The 15,499-nt window shown below is 43.8% G+C and overlaps 1 protein-coding gene across 1 annotated transcript; it reads right to left on the bottom strand.

Moving 5' to 3' along the window:
* Nucleotides 1-642: 642 nt before the first annotated feature.
* On the bottom strand, nt 643-1,662 carry LOC133059774 (olfactory receptor 52E8-like). The gene has a single exon (XM_061147389.1). The coding sequence runs from the start codon at nt 1,660-1,662 to the stop codon at nt 643-645; it is 1,020 nt and encodes a 339-aa protein (XP_061003372.1).
* Nucleotides 1,663-15,499: the final 13,837 nt, after the last annotated feature.

Below are 15,499 nucleotides of genomic sequence, written 5' to 3'. Positions count from 1 at the left end.
AAAGGCCTAGTCTGGCCTTTGGATGAAATTGGGTCCCAAGGGAAGACCTGGTTTGGGTGTCTCTCAGACTGCTGGGCCCCCTGGCTGGACACCTGGGGTCGCCTCACCTGTGTGCCTGTCATGGGGAGATCAGGCAGAGCCTCACCTGTGTTTGGAACTGCTGGAACTCTGGAATCCAGCCTGTGTGCTTGCATTAGACTGAACCTAGGCATCAAGACTGACCTGGACATTTGGTCAGACTGGGCTTCATGTCTAGTCTTAGGCCATATTTGGGACAGATTGGGCACCAGGGAAGGGTCTGTCCTGTATTACTTGTTTCAAACTGTGTTCAGGGCAAATGATCATCTGCATGACTTTATATAATTCCAGTAGAGCTCCATATATCCAGGTATTTATTGGGGACTTTCTCAGGAGTCAGGGAGAAGAGGACAGAGAAATGAAACTAACAGGGATAAAGAGGGAAAAACAATTTTATTATTGGGCTGAAAAACAGCATTCTCAGGATTCAAAAAGGATTAGTTTACCAACAGTGAACCCGCTGTTGAGCCTGTAATCTCAGGAAATTTCAGCGTGTCCCTCAGTACTGCCTGTTTATCTCTTGTTCCCAGGGGTCACAGCCCCAATCTCCCATATTGAGGAAGTTCACCCTGGCAGTTTCCCTTTCACTCTCATATTCTGCTGCCTCTCTGGCTTCTCCCTAACTTCCCGGGCTAGTTCCTTTCCACAGAACGTCTTTTCTATATGCTGTCGGATCTCTCTGGTCCTCACCCCATAAATGACTGGATTCAAGGTTCCTGGGAGCAGCAAATAGATGGCACTGAGGAGGTTCTGGACATCCTGAGACACAGTCTTGGCTACTCGGAAAACAATTGAAGTGGAGAGACCAGAGAGGTAGATGGTGAGGATGACCAGTAAGTGGGAGCCGCACGTGTGCAAGGCCTTGGCTCGGGCTCCCCCAGAAGATATCCGGAAGGCAGCATAGACGATGCGGGTGTAGGAGGTCCCCAGCAAAGCTAGATCAAAGCTCACAGTGGCCAACCGCATGGCCAGTCCCAAATGGTTGTTGAAGGTCAAGTCTCCACAAGCTATACTCAGCAGTGCAATGTACTCGCAGGTGAAATGTCGGATCACCGCTGTCCGGCAAAATCGAGCTCGTGAGGTTAGCACCACCAAGGGCACCGCCACTCCTAGGCTCCGTGTCAGGGCAAAAAAGGCCAGCACACCCAGCAAACGGGAGGTCATCAGGTCACTGTAGCGGAGTGGGTGGCAGATGGCCACATAGCGGTCTAGGGCCATGGCCAGCAGGAGGTTGTAGTCCAGAAGGAGAGTGAAGTAGATGAAGAACATCTGGGCCAGGCAGCCATGCAGTGATATGGGGTTAGCATAATGCACAAAGCCTTCCAGCATTTTGGGCATCACTGCTGTAGCAGCACAGATGTTAACAGCCAGGAGCAGGGCAATGAGCACGTACATGGGCTGATGCAGCCTCTGCTGGGCTGCCACTGTGTGGATGACCAGGGCATTGGCAGAGATGATGGTCACATAGAGGAAAGTAAGAGGTAGGACCAAGAAGGGCCTCCGTTCCGACAATCCAGGAAAGCCCACCAGGAAGAAGTTGGTGTAGGAAGAGTTAAAGGTGCTGGTATTTCCATCCTCACCCATTGGCTTTGACCCTGGGCTGGCCCCAGAAGTAGGGATCAGAGACTGTTAGAACAAAACAGTCAGTGGAAGAAAAATGATTTCTATTGCTATTTTGGGGCCTGAGGGGTTTGTGATGAAGATCCACCTCTTCATGTATCTATGGCCATATCTATGGCCACTCTGGGGGAATAGACAGGTATTGTGTCAGGTGTAATGGGAGCTACAAAGATGAAGACATTCTTTGTCTTCAGGGAGCTCTTAGCTTATGTACGTGAGGTGTAAACTTACAAGATACTGTTTGTCAGGACTTCCCTGGTGGTCCAGTGGCTAAGACTCTGAGCTTCCAATGCAGGGGGCCCATGTTTGATCCCTGGTCTGGAAACTAGATCCCATATACCACAACTAAGACTTAGTACAGCCAAAGAAAATAAATTATTCTTTTTTAAGAAAATAAATTTTTAAAAAAGATATTCTTTCTGTGATATTCCTGATATTCGATTGCTGAGTAAAAAGGTTCAGAGGAAAGTAAGTATGGTGTAGGAGAGAAGAAAAAGGAGTGATGGCCCAGAGGCACTAAAAAGGATGAAGAAGATCCTTGATTAGGAGGAAGAAAAGTATATGAGGAATCTTTGGTCTAAGAAATCTGGAAAGGACCAAGTAGGGGTTCTTGGGAGTGAGGAAACTACCAGGCTCATCTATCCATGGGATTCTCTAGGCAAGAATACTGGAGTGGGTGGCCATGCCCTTCTCCAGGGGACCTTCCCAACCCAGGGATCAAACCCACATCCTTAACATCTCCTGCATTGGCAAGCGGGTTCTTTACCACCAGCACCACCTGGGAAGCCTCCACGTTTGGTCTAAGAAACCTGGGAATGACCATGTAGGGGTTTATTGGAGTGAAGAACCAGTGAGGAATGATGGTCTCACTTTTATGCCTGGGGTACACTCTGTGTCAAGGATAGAGGAAGCTGCTGAGCAGAACTTCTGTCTTCTTGGACACAAAACACAGGCCACAGAGACTTATCTCTTCCTAAGACCCTCTCGACTGGCTGAGGGGCCTCTTGCCTGGGCTTGCCCCCAGTGGGTAATGCTTGCTTTCCTTTCAGAATGTGAGTCCTGGGAGAGCAGGTTGTAGTCCAGAAGGAGAGTGAACACACTTCTGTTGTGTTCTCTGGAGCTCTAAGCACAGAACCACCACAGGCACAGAGGAGGTGTTAGGAAATTGCTTGTTGAGTAGGTGAATGAGGAAAAGGGAGAAGGTGGTAGGAAGCTAGTCAGCTGGGCTCTGAAGAGCAGCAATTTCAAAGCTTTGGCCTGGTTTTTGTATAATTAGGATAATAAAAGATGTGTGATTCAGTACTGGGCCCACATCTTACCCAGATTCTTAGGGAATCTTAGGGAGCACCATTTGGTGGTGGTAGGTGTGATGATAAGAGGAATTAACACTGATACACATAAAAATAGCTGACACCTATTGGACATTTACCTTATGTCAGGTAGAGTTCTAAATGCTTTCACGTATTAATTTTTCCAATCTTCTTAATTCTACTGAAAAAGTAAGTGAGGCACAGAGAGATTAAGTCTAGTTCTACAGCTGTTAAATGGCAGGCCTGGATTTGAAGTCAGACAGACTCCGGAGTGCATGCTCTTAAGCATGTCAGGATAATCAACTTGTTCTGCTGTGCCTGAGGCGTTCCTGGTGTTAGAGCTGAACATGTGGGGTCCCAGGAAAGTTTTCAGGCAAACCAGGCAGTTGATTATTTTACTATTTTCACTAGTAACCTTGAAGCTTAGAGAAGCCTCATAAATTGTAGGGCTTCCCTGGTGGCTCAGTGGTAAAGAATCCACCTGCCAATGCAGGAGACACAAGAGACTTGGGTTTGATCCCTGTGTCAGGAAGATCCCCTGGAGAAGGAAATGACAACCCACTCCAGTTTTCTTCCTTGGGAAATCCCATGGACAGAGGAGCCTGGCGGGTACAGTCCATGGTGTCACGAGTCAGACATGACTTAGTGACTAAACAACAATACAACATAACTTGTAGAACAGCCAGGAAGAAACGTTCTTCCTCCTTAGAGGTGTGAATGCAGTGTCTCGGAAAATCAGTACTTATACTGGTGTTACTAGAGCCACTCTCTGGATACTCAGAAGAGTACAGAGAAACATCCCTAAGTTCACAGGGAGCCCTCTATATAGGAATTGGATTTGGAATTCCAGGGCCCACCCTGGAATGTGTTTCTGGAACTCTTAGAGCATTGTTTTAGACAGAAAAACTCAGATTTTGGGAAATGGACTTCTGTTGTGGTTGGGCCAGACAACCCTTGTGGGGATGCGGTAAAAGTCCTTAGGGGAATTCTGTTGAAGATGGTCCAGTGGGGTGGAATTGAGAATCTGAGAGCAAAGGAGGTGAGAGGTGACCTGTGATAGAATAAAGGGGTGAGGAGGAAAATGCAGCCTGGAGGAGCAGTGGCCAGGAAGACATGCAGGGACCCGTGCTCCTTCTTCCCAAATGCTGCAGGGTGGTCATCCTTAAGGGGTAGAAAAGGCTGGTGTGGGCTGCCCACAAACCTCTCACCTTTTACAAGGGTGCTCTATCTCCATCATGTGAACTGTGATTTGCTCTTCTGTTTTGTATCTTAAAATTACTTAAGTAAACTAATAAAAGAGCTTTTTTGACACTGGGCCCCAAAGCATCCAGTAAAGGAAAGATGAAATAACAACCTCCTCAAGGAGGGGCAGAAAGGATGAAAAAGACTGAAAGATGAGGAGATCAGTTTACTGTCTAATGAAGGTCTTAAAAGCGATAAAGAGATGTTTCTAGAGACAGATCAATCAGACTTAAGAACCAGCTGGAAGTGGAGAGAGACAGAGGAATCAACAATAATTATAAGGTTTCTTGTTGTTGTTTCAGCTATGATGACTACATTGAAGCTGCTAAATCCTGAGGAAGGAGCAACATGGTTGGGGTGTTGGGAGGTACAGTCAATAAACACATTTGGATGTCATGAAAACTCACAAATGGAGAGATGCCCAGTCATCAACAACTGGAAATGAGAGGGGAGTGCTCAGAGGAAGTATTGAAACTAGAGATGGGGATGATAATTTTATTAAGGGCGTGAGATAGAATCCTGAGGGGCAGACAGAATAACTGGTGTCAGTGAAGGAGACATAAAGAGTAGAGGGATGGAGTGAGAGCCAGGAGCAAACGGGATTCTGGAAACCAGAGGAGGAAAGGTTCTGCTGCTTTGGAGGCTTCATGGTAAAGAATAGTTCAGTCAATAAAGAATCTGCCTGCAATTCAACAGACTCCAGATTGATTTCTGGGTTGGGAAGATCTGCTGGAGAAGGGATAAGCTACCCACTCCAGTACTCTTGGGCTTCCCCTGTGGTTCAGCTGGTAAACAATCTGCCTGCAATGCGGGATACCTGGGTTCGATCCCTGGATTGGGAAGATCCCTGGAGAAGGGAAAGGCTACCCACTCCAGTATTCAGGCCTGGAGAATTCCATGGACTGTATAGTCCATGGGGTTGCAAACAGTTGGACACGACTGTGGGTTTCCCTCATAGCTCAGTTGGTAAAGAATCTGTTTGCAATGTAGGAATCTGCTTGAGATGCAGGAGACTGGGGTTCGATTCCTGGGTCCGGAAGATCCCCTGGAGGAGGAAATGGCAACCCACTCAGGTATTCTTGCCTGGAAAATCCCATGGCCAGAGGAGCCTGGTGGGCTACTGTCCGTGGGGCCGCAAGAGTCAGACACGACTCAGGGCCTAAAGCACCACACAGAAGCAAAAGACCAACACAGCTAAATCACCCTGCAAGGCTTATTGTTCTGAGTAGCAGAGGAGGGAACAGGAAAGAGGGCTGAGATAAAGAGGCCAGACATCATGTGCTCTCTGCAGAAAAAAGCACGGCCCCTCCACTGTGAGAGTCGACACTGCAGACAAGAGCTCCTTGGACTTCCCCCTCCCCACACATGGACTACTGTGCTCATCTTTCCTCCTCTGTTCCCAGTAAGAGTCCCAGTAAAAGAGATGTCTCTCTTTTCTCTCCCCACTCCCTCTTTTTTTTTTCCCTACACCATGCAGCTTGTGGGATCTTAGTTCCCCTATCAAGGATTGAACCCAAGCCCTCTGCAATGTAAGCATGGAGTCTTAACCACTGACCCTCCAGGGAAGTCCCTCTCCTCTCTTTTGTCCTCAGGGTATCTTCCACTTCTTCCCTTCTTACCCCTTGAATATGGAGTTCAAGTCTGTCTGGTGAAAATAAACTCTTCCGTAACTTCATTCAGCCCTCAAGCTTCCAATCTTTCTCCTCACCACTGAAGCCAAGGCCCTGGACATGTCTTTATCATGCAGTAATTGCTGAATTGCTGATCAGGCTCCCCACTAGACCGAAGGTGTTGCTGGTGGGGCAACCGTGTCTTACTCCTCTCTGTGCCGGTGCCCAGCATAGAGCCCACTGCAGAGTGCCTGCTCAGTAAGTGTTGTGTTACAAGAATACATAATGCAGCAAGGAATTTTAATAAGCATTCTCATGTATGACTAACTTAGAGTAGCCCTTTGAGGTTGAGTGAATAAATGAGTGAATGAATGAAAAACAAACCCCATCAAGGCTCAGAGATTCCAAGTGATTTGCTTAGTCTCACCTAGCAAGAAGAGCTAGGTCTTCTTGGACTGATCTGTCTGTACCACATTTCTTCCCTCGCATCCACTCATGAGACAGCATCGGACAGGCTCCAAGCAGCCTTAGCCTCAGCATCAATACTACGAGTTAGAATTTATTGGGTACTTACTGCACACCAGGCATAATTCCCAAGGCTCTTCCATTTGGTATCTCTAATATTCAAAGCAACTCTAAGAGATGAACACCATTTATTAACCCAGTTTACAGATGGAAATACTGAAGCTCAAAGACAATCATTTTCTTAAAGTATCATAGATGTTAAATGATAGCTGGGATGTGATGTAGGTTTGCCAGTGGTGAAGCTCAATGCCAATCTCAGGCTTACCTGCCTCAAATCCCCCATAAGTCCCCTGTCTTCTCACTCCCAAGCTCGCTGTGACAGCCTCCTGTTGGGTTGTGGCCTGCTATGGCTTTGGTATCACCTCTGAAATGAAATAAACATTAGGCACAGGCCTTAGGTCTGTGCCCAACTCCAAGGCACTGCTCTATGAGGCTGAGGGGAGGGATGGATAAGTAGACCTGTGACTCCAGAGGATTCCCAGTGGAGGATGAGATTCCCAGTGGGTAAGCATTTCCAGGGACTCAAAGGAGAAAGCAATGAGAAACCGAGGAAAATTGAAGGAGGGCCCCAGGGAGAGAGGCTGTGTGGAGATGATGGTGTACTAACATTTTTATTTCTATGGCTCTAGTTTTTTCTCACAGAGTAGTCATATCTGCAGAGGGGTTCCCCCACTTTACAGATGAGCCATTAGAGACTCAGAGAGAGCAAGTCAGGGTTCAGGGAGGCTTCCATCCCAGTGGATGAACAGACTGGGGATGACTGGCTGGGATGACCTGGGGCTCTGCTGAGGGGAAGGAGCTCCTGCAATCTGGGGGGTCAGCCAAAGGCAGGAAGGGGCATTTGGGTGACAGTGAAAAGTGGTGTGTGTGCATGTACACATATGCGTGTGCGTGAGTGCCTGAGCATGTATGCACTCATTGAGCTTGATGAGGCCATTTCCCAGAATGGGTGACTGAGGGGCTTGGGTGGGAGATGACTTTGGTGTGGGTTGTACTGTGAGCAGCCAGGACTCACAGAGGCAGGGGTGGCTCCTTCAGGGAGGCATCACCAGTTTGTCCTCTGGAATTTGAAAGCGGTAGCACTGGGAAGCTCTTTTTCTACCTTCTTTGGAATAACTATCTTTCATGATTTCATTTTATCTTCATTGTTGGCTTACAAGCTCTGCCTCTTAGTGGTTGCCTTAGGATTTGTAGTACGCATCTTTAACTTACCATAACCTACTTTTAAATAGTATTATGCCACTTCAATGAAGAGTACAAGATACTTGCAGCAAGATTCTTCCATTGCCCCTCTTCCATTGTTTGTGTTATTGTTGTCATTTGCTTTATTTATGCATAAATTATAAACTTCACAATACATTTGTATATATTTTGGGTTTTATACAGTTCATTATGTTCTAAAGAGATTTAGAAAAATAAGAAAAAATTAATATTTGTTTGCAAAATTCATCAATATTGTATGTGACTATAGTTTATTGCTAGTATCCAGTGTATAAATGTATCATAATTTATTTACATATTCTATTGCTGAGGGACATTTATGTTGTTTCTGTTTGTTCCTAATTAGGGATAAGGCCAGTATAAATCGTTTTGTGTATGCATTTTGATGCTCATGTGCCTGAGGAGATTTCCTGGATCAAAGGGTATGCATAAATATCTTTGATTTTACTGGACTATGGCAAATTATCTTCCAAAGTAGTTGTACCAATCTATTAATATAACCTCAGTAGTAGTGCATGAGTTTCTACTGCCATCTATGGAGAAATTGCTTTAATACATACACAAATCTATTATGTCTACACAACAGATATTGTGAGGTTGTACAGTGCATAGCCTGAACATCTGAATATGAGAGGCTGGAGATAAATACTTTTTGTCTTTTCTTTTCTTTTTTCTTTCTCTCGGAGCCAGTATAGACATAAAACCTATACTCAAAAGCCTACACCCATAAGGACATTCAGAGGTCAACCAAGAGAATTGAGCTCTGAAGTATCACCACTTTTAAAAAATATTATTCATGAGATGATAGTCTTGACAGCCATTTTGTACCATTTTGTGCAATTTAGTCATGCCACTAGCCCCAGTCACAGTTGATAAACCATAAATCAAATATTGACCAAGCTAGTGCAATCAGAAAACTTTCTCCCAGAATGAAGAAAAGAGAGTCAATTTTTGTATTATGTAGATAGTTATGTATAGGGCACCCAAAATCTGTCTTCAGAGAGAGAGAGAGATTGTAGAAGAAAATAAATCACAATCTTAGAGGATAGATGAGCAAAGGAAAACAGAGAATCTTAGTCATTTTCCTAGTTATTGGTTCCTTCCAGAAATGTCTTCAGGTCAAGCTGCACTCCAGTCTTTTGGTTCCTTAGACAGCACTTTCTTTTTAGAATTCCCCAATTTGTGTTAGTACTGGTTTGCCTTGGTATGTACGCATTTGCAACAACTTAAGTGTGAAATCCATAAGGGCAGTGAGTTTTGTTGGTTTTGTTTACTACTATGCCTTTTATTGTCTAAAATAATTTTGCACCTAGAACTCTCTCAATAAGTAGCTATTGAATAAAAGAGCAACAGAAATAAACGTCTACACATGTCTCATAGAATTGTCCCTTATTTCAAAGGGAGGAGGTTCTTGTTATATTACAACAGGAATAAGAAAAAAAAGAATAAGATTCTATGAACTCTAAGATAAAACAATTAACTTTTCAAAAGTCTAAGCCGATCAGTAAGGGCTTCACTGATGTGGCATTTGGGCTAAATGTTGAAGGATGTCATAAAAATAAACAGTAGTGGGACTTCCCTGGTGGTCCAGTGGTTAGGAATCTACCTGCCAATGTAGGGGACATGGGTTCAATCCCTGCTCTGGGAAGACTCCACAAGCCATGGGGCAGCAAAGCCCATGCGCTATAACTACTGAGTCTACACTCTAGAGCACATGATCTGCAACAAAAAACATCACTGCTATGAGAAGCCTGCACACTGCAACTAGAGAGTTGCCCCCTGCTAGCTGCAACTAGAGAAAGCCCATATGCAGCAACAAAGACCCAGTGAAGACAAAAATAAAATTAAGATAAAATGAAAGAAAAAAATAAACAGTAGTGATTCAGGTTGGAGAAAATTTGAAATTTAGAAAAGATTTAGATGAGGGAAGATTTTTCTAATCTGAAAATTAGAAAGAGGAAACACAACATGAGGATTCCCAGAGACACAAAGGAAGATAATGAATGAATTCTGGATGCTTAAAGAATCACCTTATAATTGACAGTTTATGTGGGAGTCTCACCATGGGTGAGACTGGAGAGAATTGGGTAGTAGATCACATCACTAGGTCTTATAATCATACTTAGGAAGTTATCAATATTCACACAAAAGCAACTGGGACCCATGAAAATCATGTCACTCTTCATAGTAACTCTTGACCTCTTCAAATTGTGCTGTTTGTATCCTGAACACTTGAACTTTTGCCTGCTTTTGAATGACAGATAAGTAAGTAGCTTATATTTAAATTTTTCAGTCCATTATTTTTCTCATGGTATATTGCTTTGTCGATTTATTTCTCTATGCTGCTTATTTTTTTTAAAATTAAAAAACAAATAAAAACCCTTACTCACTCTGACTTCAGAGGCCTATATTCATACCAGCTCTGCTGTGCTGCATCTAACTAGCTAGTCCTACTTTGTACTGTTCTTTCCCATTAGGAGAAGGGACTAAATGCACTGGAAATATTTTGAATATATAATAGCAAATGATTAGTTTTTTAGATGGAGGCTGTAGAGGTACTTAATTTTCTAGAACATAGGACACATGGCTTAGTTTTATCCTTCTTCTGTGGAAGATTCCAAGTCTAGCTGTGGATGTGAAATAGTTCTCAATCTACAAAAATGATCTTGTTCCCAATCTAACGCAGCCGGGTGTGACTTCAGTGCCTTTGAAAATAATGACACACATGGTACACAATTACCATGCCAAGTTCAGCCAAATTGTCATTGTCCTTTTGCAATATCTCTGTGGAAACTCTAATTTAGCTTAAGAAATCAAGTTTCTTTAACTGAAATATTTTTGCTTTTTGCATTAAAAAAAACCCCTGTCTTTCGGACTCTATGGGAGAGGGCGAGGGCAGAATGATATGGGAGAATGGCATTGAAACATGTAAATTATCATATGTGAAACGAATCACCAGTCCAGGTTCGGTGCATGATACAGGGTGCTGGGGCTGGTGCACTGGGACGACCCAGAGGGATGGGATGGGGAGGGATGTGGGAGGGGGGTTCAGGATGGGGAATACATGTACATGCATGGCGGATTCAAGTCAATGTATGGCAAAACCAATACAATATTGTAAAGTAAAAAAAAACCCTGTAAAATACATTTGTGGTGGTTTAGTCGTAAGTCATGTCTGACTCTTGCCACCCCATGGACTGCAGCCCGCCAATCTCCTCTGTCCACGGGATTTTCCAGGCAAGAATACTGGAGTGGGTTGCCATTTCCTTCTCCAGGGGATCTTCCAGACTCAGGAGTTGAACCCCAGTCTCCTGCATCTCAAGCGGATTCCAGCACTGCAAACAAATTTGTTACCGACTGAGCTACAAGGGAAGCCCAACATATGTTTAGTTTCTGTTTTAAATTCATGCGCTAGAGTGAGACATTTCATTCTGCCTTAAATCATAAATGACTAACATTTGAATTCTGAAATAGAGTGGACAAATACCTTTTCATAGGCTTATTTTCTGAAGTGACTGTAAAGTCTTTTATCTATCTATGTTACCTTCTGATAAACTAAGTTATCTGTCTTTTTCTTACTGATTTATAGTTATTCTTTATATTTTCTGGATACTAGTTCTTTGTTGGATAAATGTATTATAAGTATCTTCCCCAAATCTGTGGCTTGCTTTTTTCACTTGCTTATGGCATCTTTTGATTGAGACCGTGTCTAGTACATTGGATACCTTTGTACAAATTATAAAAATGCTCCTTTTCTAATGGGTTGGTAAGTGTAATGTGGGCTGAATTTCAGCTTTCACTTGCTCTGTCAGATGTCTTTATGCAGATTACCTATATAATATATTACATAACAGTGGCAGCTCTGCTTTTGATTATCCAAAATCCTGAATTTTAATATAGTCAAATTTATCACTTCTTTCCTTTATGTAGTCAAATTTTTATCACTTTTTTCCTTCTTTTATAGAAAGTTAGTACTTGTGTTCTACTTAGAAAGACTTTCATTACTCCAATGTTGCGATGATATTATAAAACTTTATGGTTTGGATTTTAACATTTAGATGTACCTTTCTTTAATATTTCTGATAAATAATAAAGTGTAATGTAGGAAATACTCCTCTAGTATTCTTGCTTGGGAAATCCCATGGACAGTCGCTAAGTTGTGTCTGACTCTTTGCGACCTGATAGATTGAAGCACGCCAGGCTTCCCTCTCCTTCACTATCTCCTGGAGGTTTGCTCAAACTCATGTCCATTGAGTCAGTGATGCCATCCAACCATCTCATCCTCTGTCTCCCTCTTCCCCTCCTGCTCTCAATCTTTCCCAGTATCAAGGTCTTTTCCAATAAGTTGGTTCTTCACATCGGGGGGCCAAAGTATTGGAACTTCAGCTTCAGCATCAGTCCTTCCAATGCATTCTTGCCTGGAGAATTCCATGGACAGAGGAGCCTGGTGGGCTACAGTCCATGAGGTCACAAGGAGTTGGACATGACTGAGTGACTAACACACAGGAAGATTTTAGGCAATTTGATACCGTAAAGATGGAACTGAGAGAGAGATAAAATGCCGGGTGATTGCTTTGATATGTGTCTTCTAATTCTCTGAAAACTTCCTCTCACCTTTAGAACAGTGAAGCCACGAGCAGGGCTCAGAGAGGGCTTTCTGTGCTAATATTTTCTTCTGTATGTCTGCTTTTGTTCTTTGTTCTTCATGCCGACCAAGCAACTCAAACTTCAGGCATAGCTAGGTTTCAAACCAACGTCTCATGGACTCTTGCTCTTCGCCGTGTTGAACAATGTCTTGAGGGGCTAGCAGTGACCATGAAAGCAAGGCCCTGAGGGACTCGATGGAGAGGATTAGGACATGCTACGTCGTATTTTGAGATCATATCTGGAAGGTTTGGACAGTCATGGGACAGAGCAGTATCTGACCCAGAAAGGAGTAGCCTCCTTTGACCAGAGAGAATTGTGACCCTCTGCCTCCCTTGTATTTCCCCTAGGGCTATGATAGGTCACTGAATTTAATCAAGAAACATTTATTGGGCTTCTTTGCAAGCTTGAATGTTTCTGGCAAAGATATGCTAGTAGCTAGTATATCCTTAGACCAAGAGTACCCTGAGGGTGAGGCTGTTTCCTCCTGCAGGATGACGAGCTCGGTTCCTTCATCTATTTCGAAAGACCACAGCTCCCCCACCAACCCGGGTGCTGCCCTCTTTACGCTTCTTTCTTTGCACACTCAAGCTTGGGAAGGTTGACTTCTGTGCTGCTGTACTCTCCTGTTTCCAAGGACACTGTGAACACACCAACACACTTGCCTATTCTTATCATGTGTTTGCCATTCCAAGTTCTTCCTAAGAAAAATCAAGAAATATGCCATTCCCCACCCACTTATGGCTGCTATACTCATGACGTGTTGTTACTCTGAAATAGAGCTGGTGGAAAACTTGGGATATCACTTGGGTGAAGATGACAGCAGGTTAGGCCTCCTTTCACTCTTGCTACCTAGGGGCTTTCATCTTCCCAGCCTGCCTGTCTTTCACTGGCCTTTTTTGGAGAGCATCAGGTTCTGTCAGTGGCCTCTTGCTATGTGCTGTGAAACAACTGTCTCCTGCCCTGAAGTGCTCAGTCTTTCCAAGGCTGATGATATGGGTAGCCATATCTTGACATAATTAAAAAAAAGTAGTTCCCTAATGTTGCTTAAAATGATTGTTTTGCTAATTTTGCATCCCCTTCCTTCTTCATCATTGTTATCCATAACTTCAAGATCCTTTCCTCATTTTCACAGAGGACATTGGCTCAGGCTAACTCCTCAGCCCTGGCCATTCTCCTGTACTGTGGTATGGATCATTCATGAAAATGATCTATCCAGCATCTTTGTTTAAGGGTTGTTTGCCTTCTTCAACATCAGTGACATATTCTCTATACACTCCAGGCTGCAAATACGTGATCATACCCTAGATCATCAACCATAAATGCACCACCTCTGAAGTCTTCTATTTTAGTAGCTCTCTTTCAAACTGTCTTATTCCTTCCTCATAACATAACAGTCCCTACTTTTATATCTCATGATGACCTCTTGGCCTGTCATCTTTCTTCCATTGTTCAGAGTCCTCCTGTCTCCCCTGCCCTTCATATGTTGGATGGCAGGCAGCTCAATGGCCCTCTCTCCAGTACTCCTGTCCTGATGTACCCTGCTGACAGCTGGCTGAAAGCTGTTCCCAGACTGCTAAGTGTCTCTAGAGAAACAGCACAGCTGTGTACTTCTGTACACATCTTTACTCCTTCTCTCTGTATCCAAAGAAGAGGGCTCCTTTTCCCAAGACCTTTTCTGCTTTGCTCTTATTCCCATATGTCCCTCCTTTAAAGGATCACCCTTTAATTTCCTCTCAACTAGTTCTCCTCTCCCTATGAGGCAGGTAATATTATTATCTCCATTTTGCAGATGAGGAAAGAAATTCAGAGAGAATTCCAAGATTGTCCCATGGTCCTCCCAACCTGTAAGTGGCTAAGCCAAGAATCAAACCCAGGTCTTTTCCTCTCCCAATGTCACATTTTTTTTTTTTCTACTTTGCAAAGTTTACCCACATCCTCTTGACCACCTTCCCTTCCATCTACTGCTGTCTATTCCCCTCCATAAATTTCTGTCTGTCTTGATGCACTCAGAATTATGGCAGTTCATTTCAGTCTCCACCATTCTGAGGCATTAACATCAATTGACTAATGCCTATGACTCCTCTAAAAGGTAAAGTCCATGAGAGCAAGAACCACACTGTGCTCATCATAGTATCCCCAGGACCCGAGGAAGGGAACTGCCCTTGTTAAAGTACTCATCAACTTCCAGCATATTACTTAGTCAAATCCTCATTCTCCTTGACCCATTAGAGGACTGAAACCTGCCAACCACTCCAACCTTCTTAAAACAGTCTCCTCCCTTGGCTTTGGTGAGGTCATTCTGTCCTTGTTTTCCTCCTGCCTCCCTGATTCCTACACACAAATTCAACCTTTAGAAATCTCTTCCCTCTCCCTACCTCTCTTCATCCCCGTGTCTCTACTCAGGTCCAGGCTACCATTGTCTCTAGTGTCACAGCCTCCAGGGTTGTTTCCCTCTAATCCACACTCTACTGTGACTGCAGAGTGACCACTGTGAATCACAAGTGTGGTTTTGCCACTTCCCTGCTTCAGAGTCTTCAGTAGCTGCCTGGAGTTAAAAACTCAAACTTCTTATCATGACAGATAAGGCCTTTTATCATCTGGCCTCTACTTATCCGCCCTCTGACCCACCCTCACTTCCCACCAGACCCCCGTGCTCCCTCTGTGGGGGCCGCTGTGGACTTTCTGATCTCTATGCATGCCTCTGTGGCTCACCATGCTGTTTCTCTGGCCTTTTTTCTTTCCATCTCCTTCGTCTCCAGCAAACACCTTACCTTATCCTTCAAACACAAGCCAGATTCACCTTCTCTGTGAAGTGTTCCATGTCAGTGATTGCCCTTCCTATATGTTTCCACAGAATTTTGTTCATAAAGCTATTATTGACCATTAAATGCCTTTACAGCTTGCTAGATTGGGACCTCTCTGAGGGGAGAAACCATTTTTTTTCTTTCTTTTCAAGTGTGTGGCTAACATGACATGTATACTAGATGTCTGGTGAATGAATGAATGAACGAATGAAAATTACATGCAGAAAGAAGGGGAGAAAATTGAGAAACCAGTGTCAGAAGCTTATTTTGAAGTTGGTTACTGTGGAACTCTGGATGAATAGCCAGTTTTCAGAATATGCCTAGTAGATTCTCAAAGATAACTGTAGACAGCCAAAGCCAACATACAGCAGGGATGGATCACTTGCACATTTACCTACATGATACTGAGAGTTGGTTAGTAGGGCCTACAAGCCATGGAGAG

This window comes from Dama dama, chromosome 1, assembly GCF_033118175.1.
Source record: "Dama dama isolate Ldn47 chromosome 1, ASM3311817v1, whole genome shotgun sequence".
Lineage (NCBI taxonomy): Eukaryota > Metazoa > Chordata > Mammalia > Artiodactyla > Cervidae > Dama > Dama dama.
This window is presented reverse-complemented; position numbering and strand designations above follow the sequence as displayed.

Excerpts from the sequence above, each read along its gene's own strand:
- LOC133059774 (XM_061147389.1), bottom strand. The coding sequence starts at position 1,662 with ATGGGTGAGGATGGAAATACCAGCACCTTTAACTCTTCCTACACCAAC.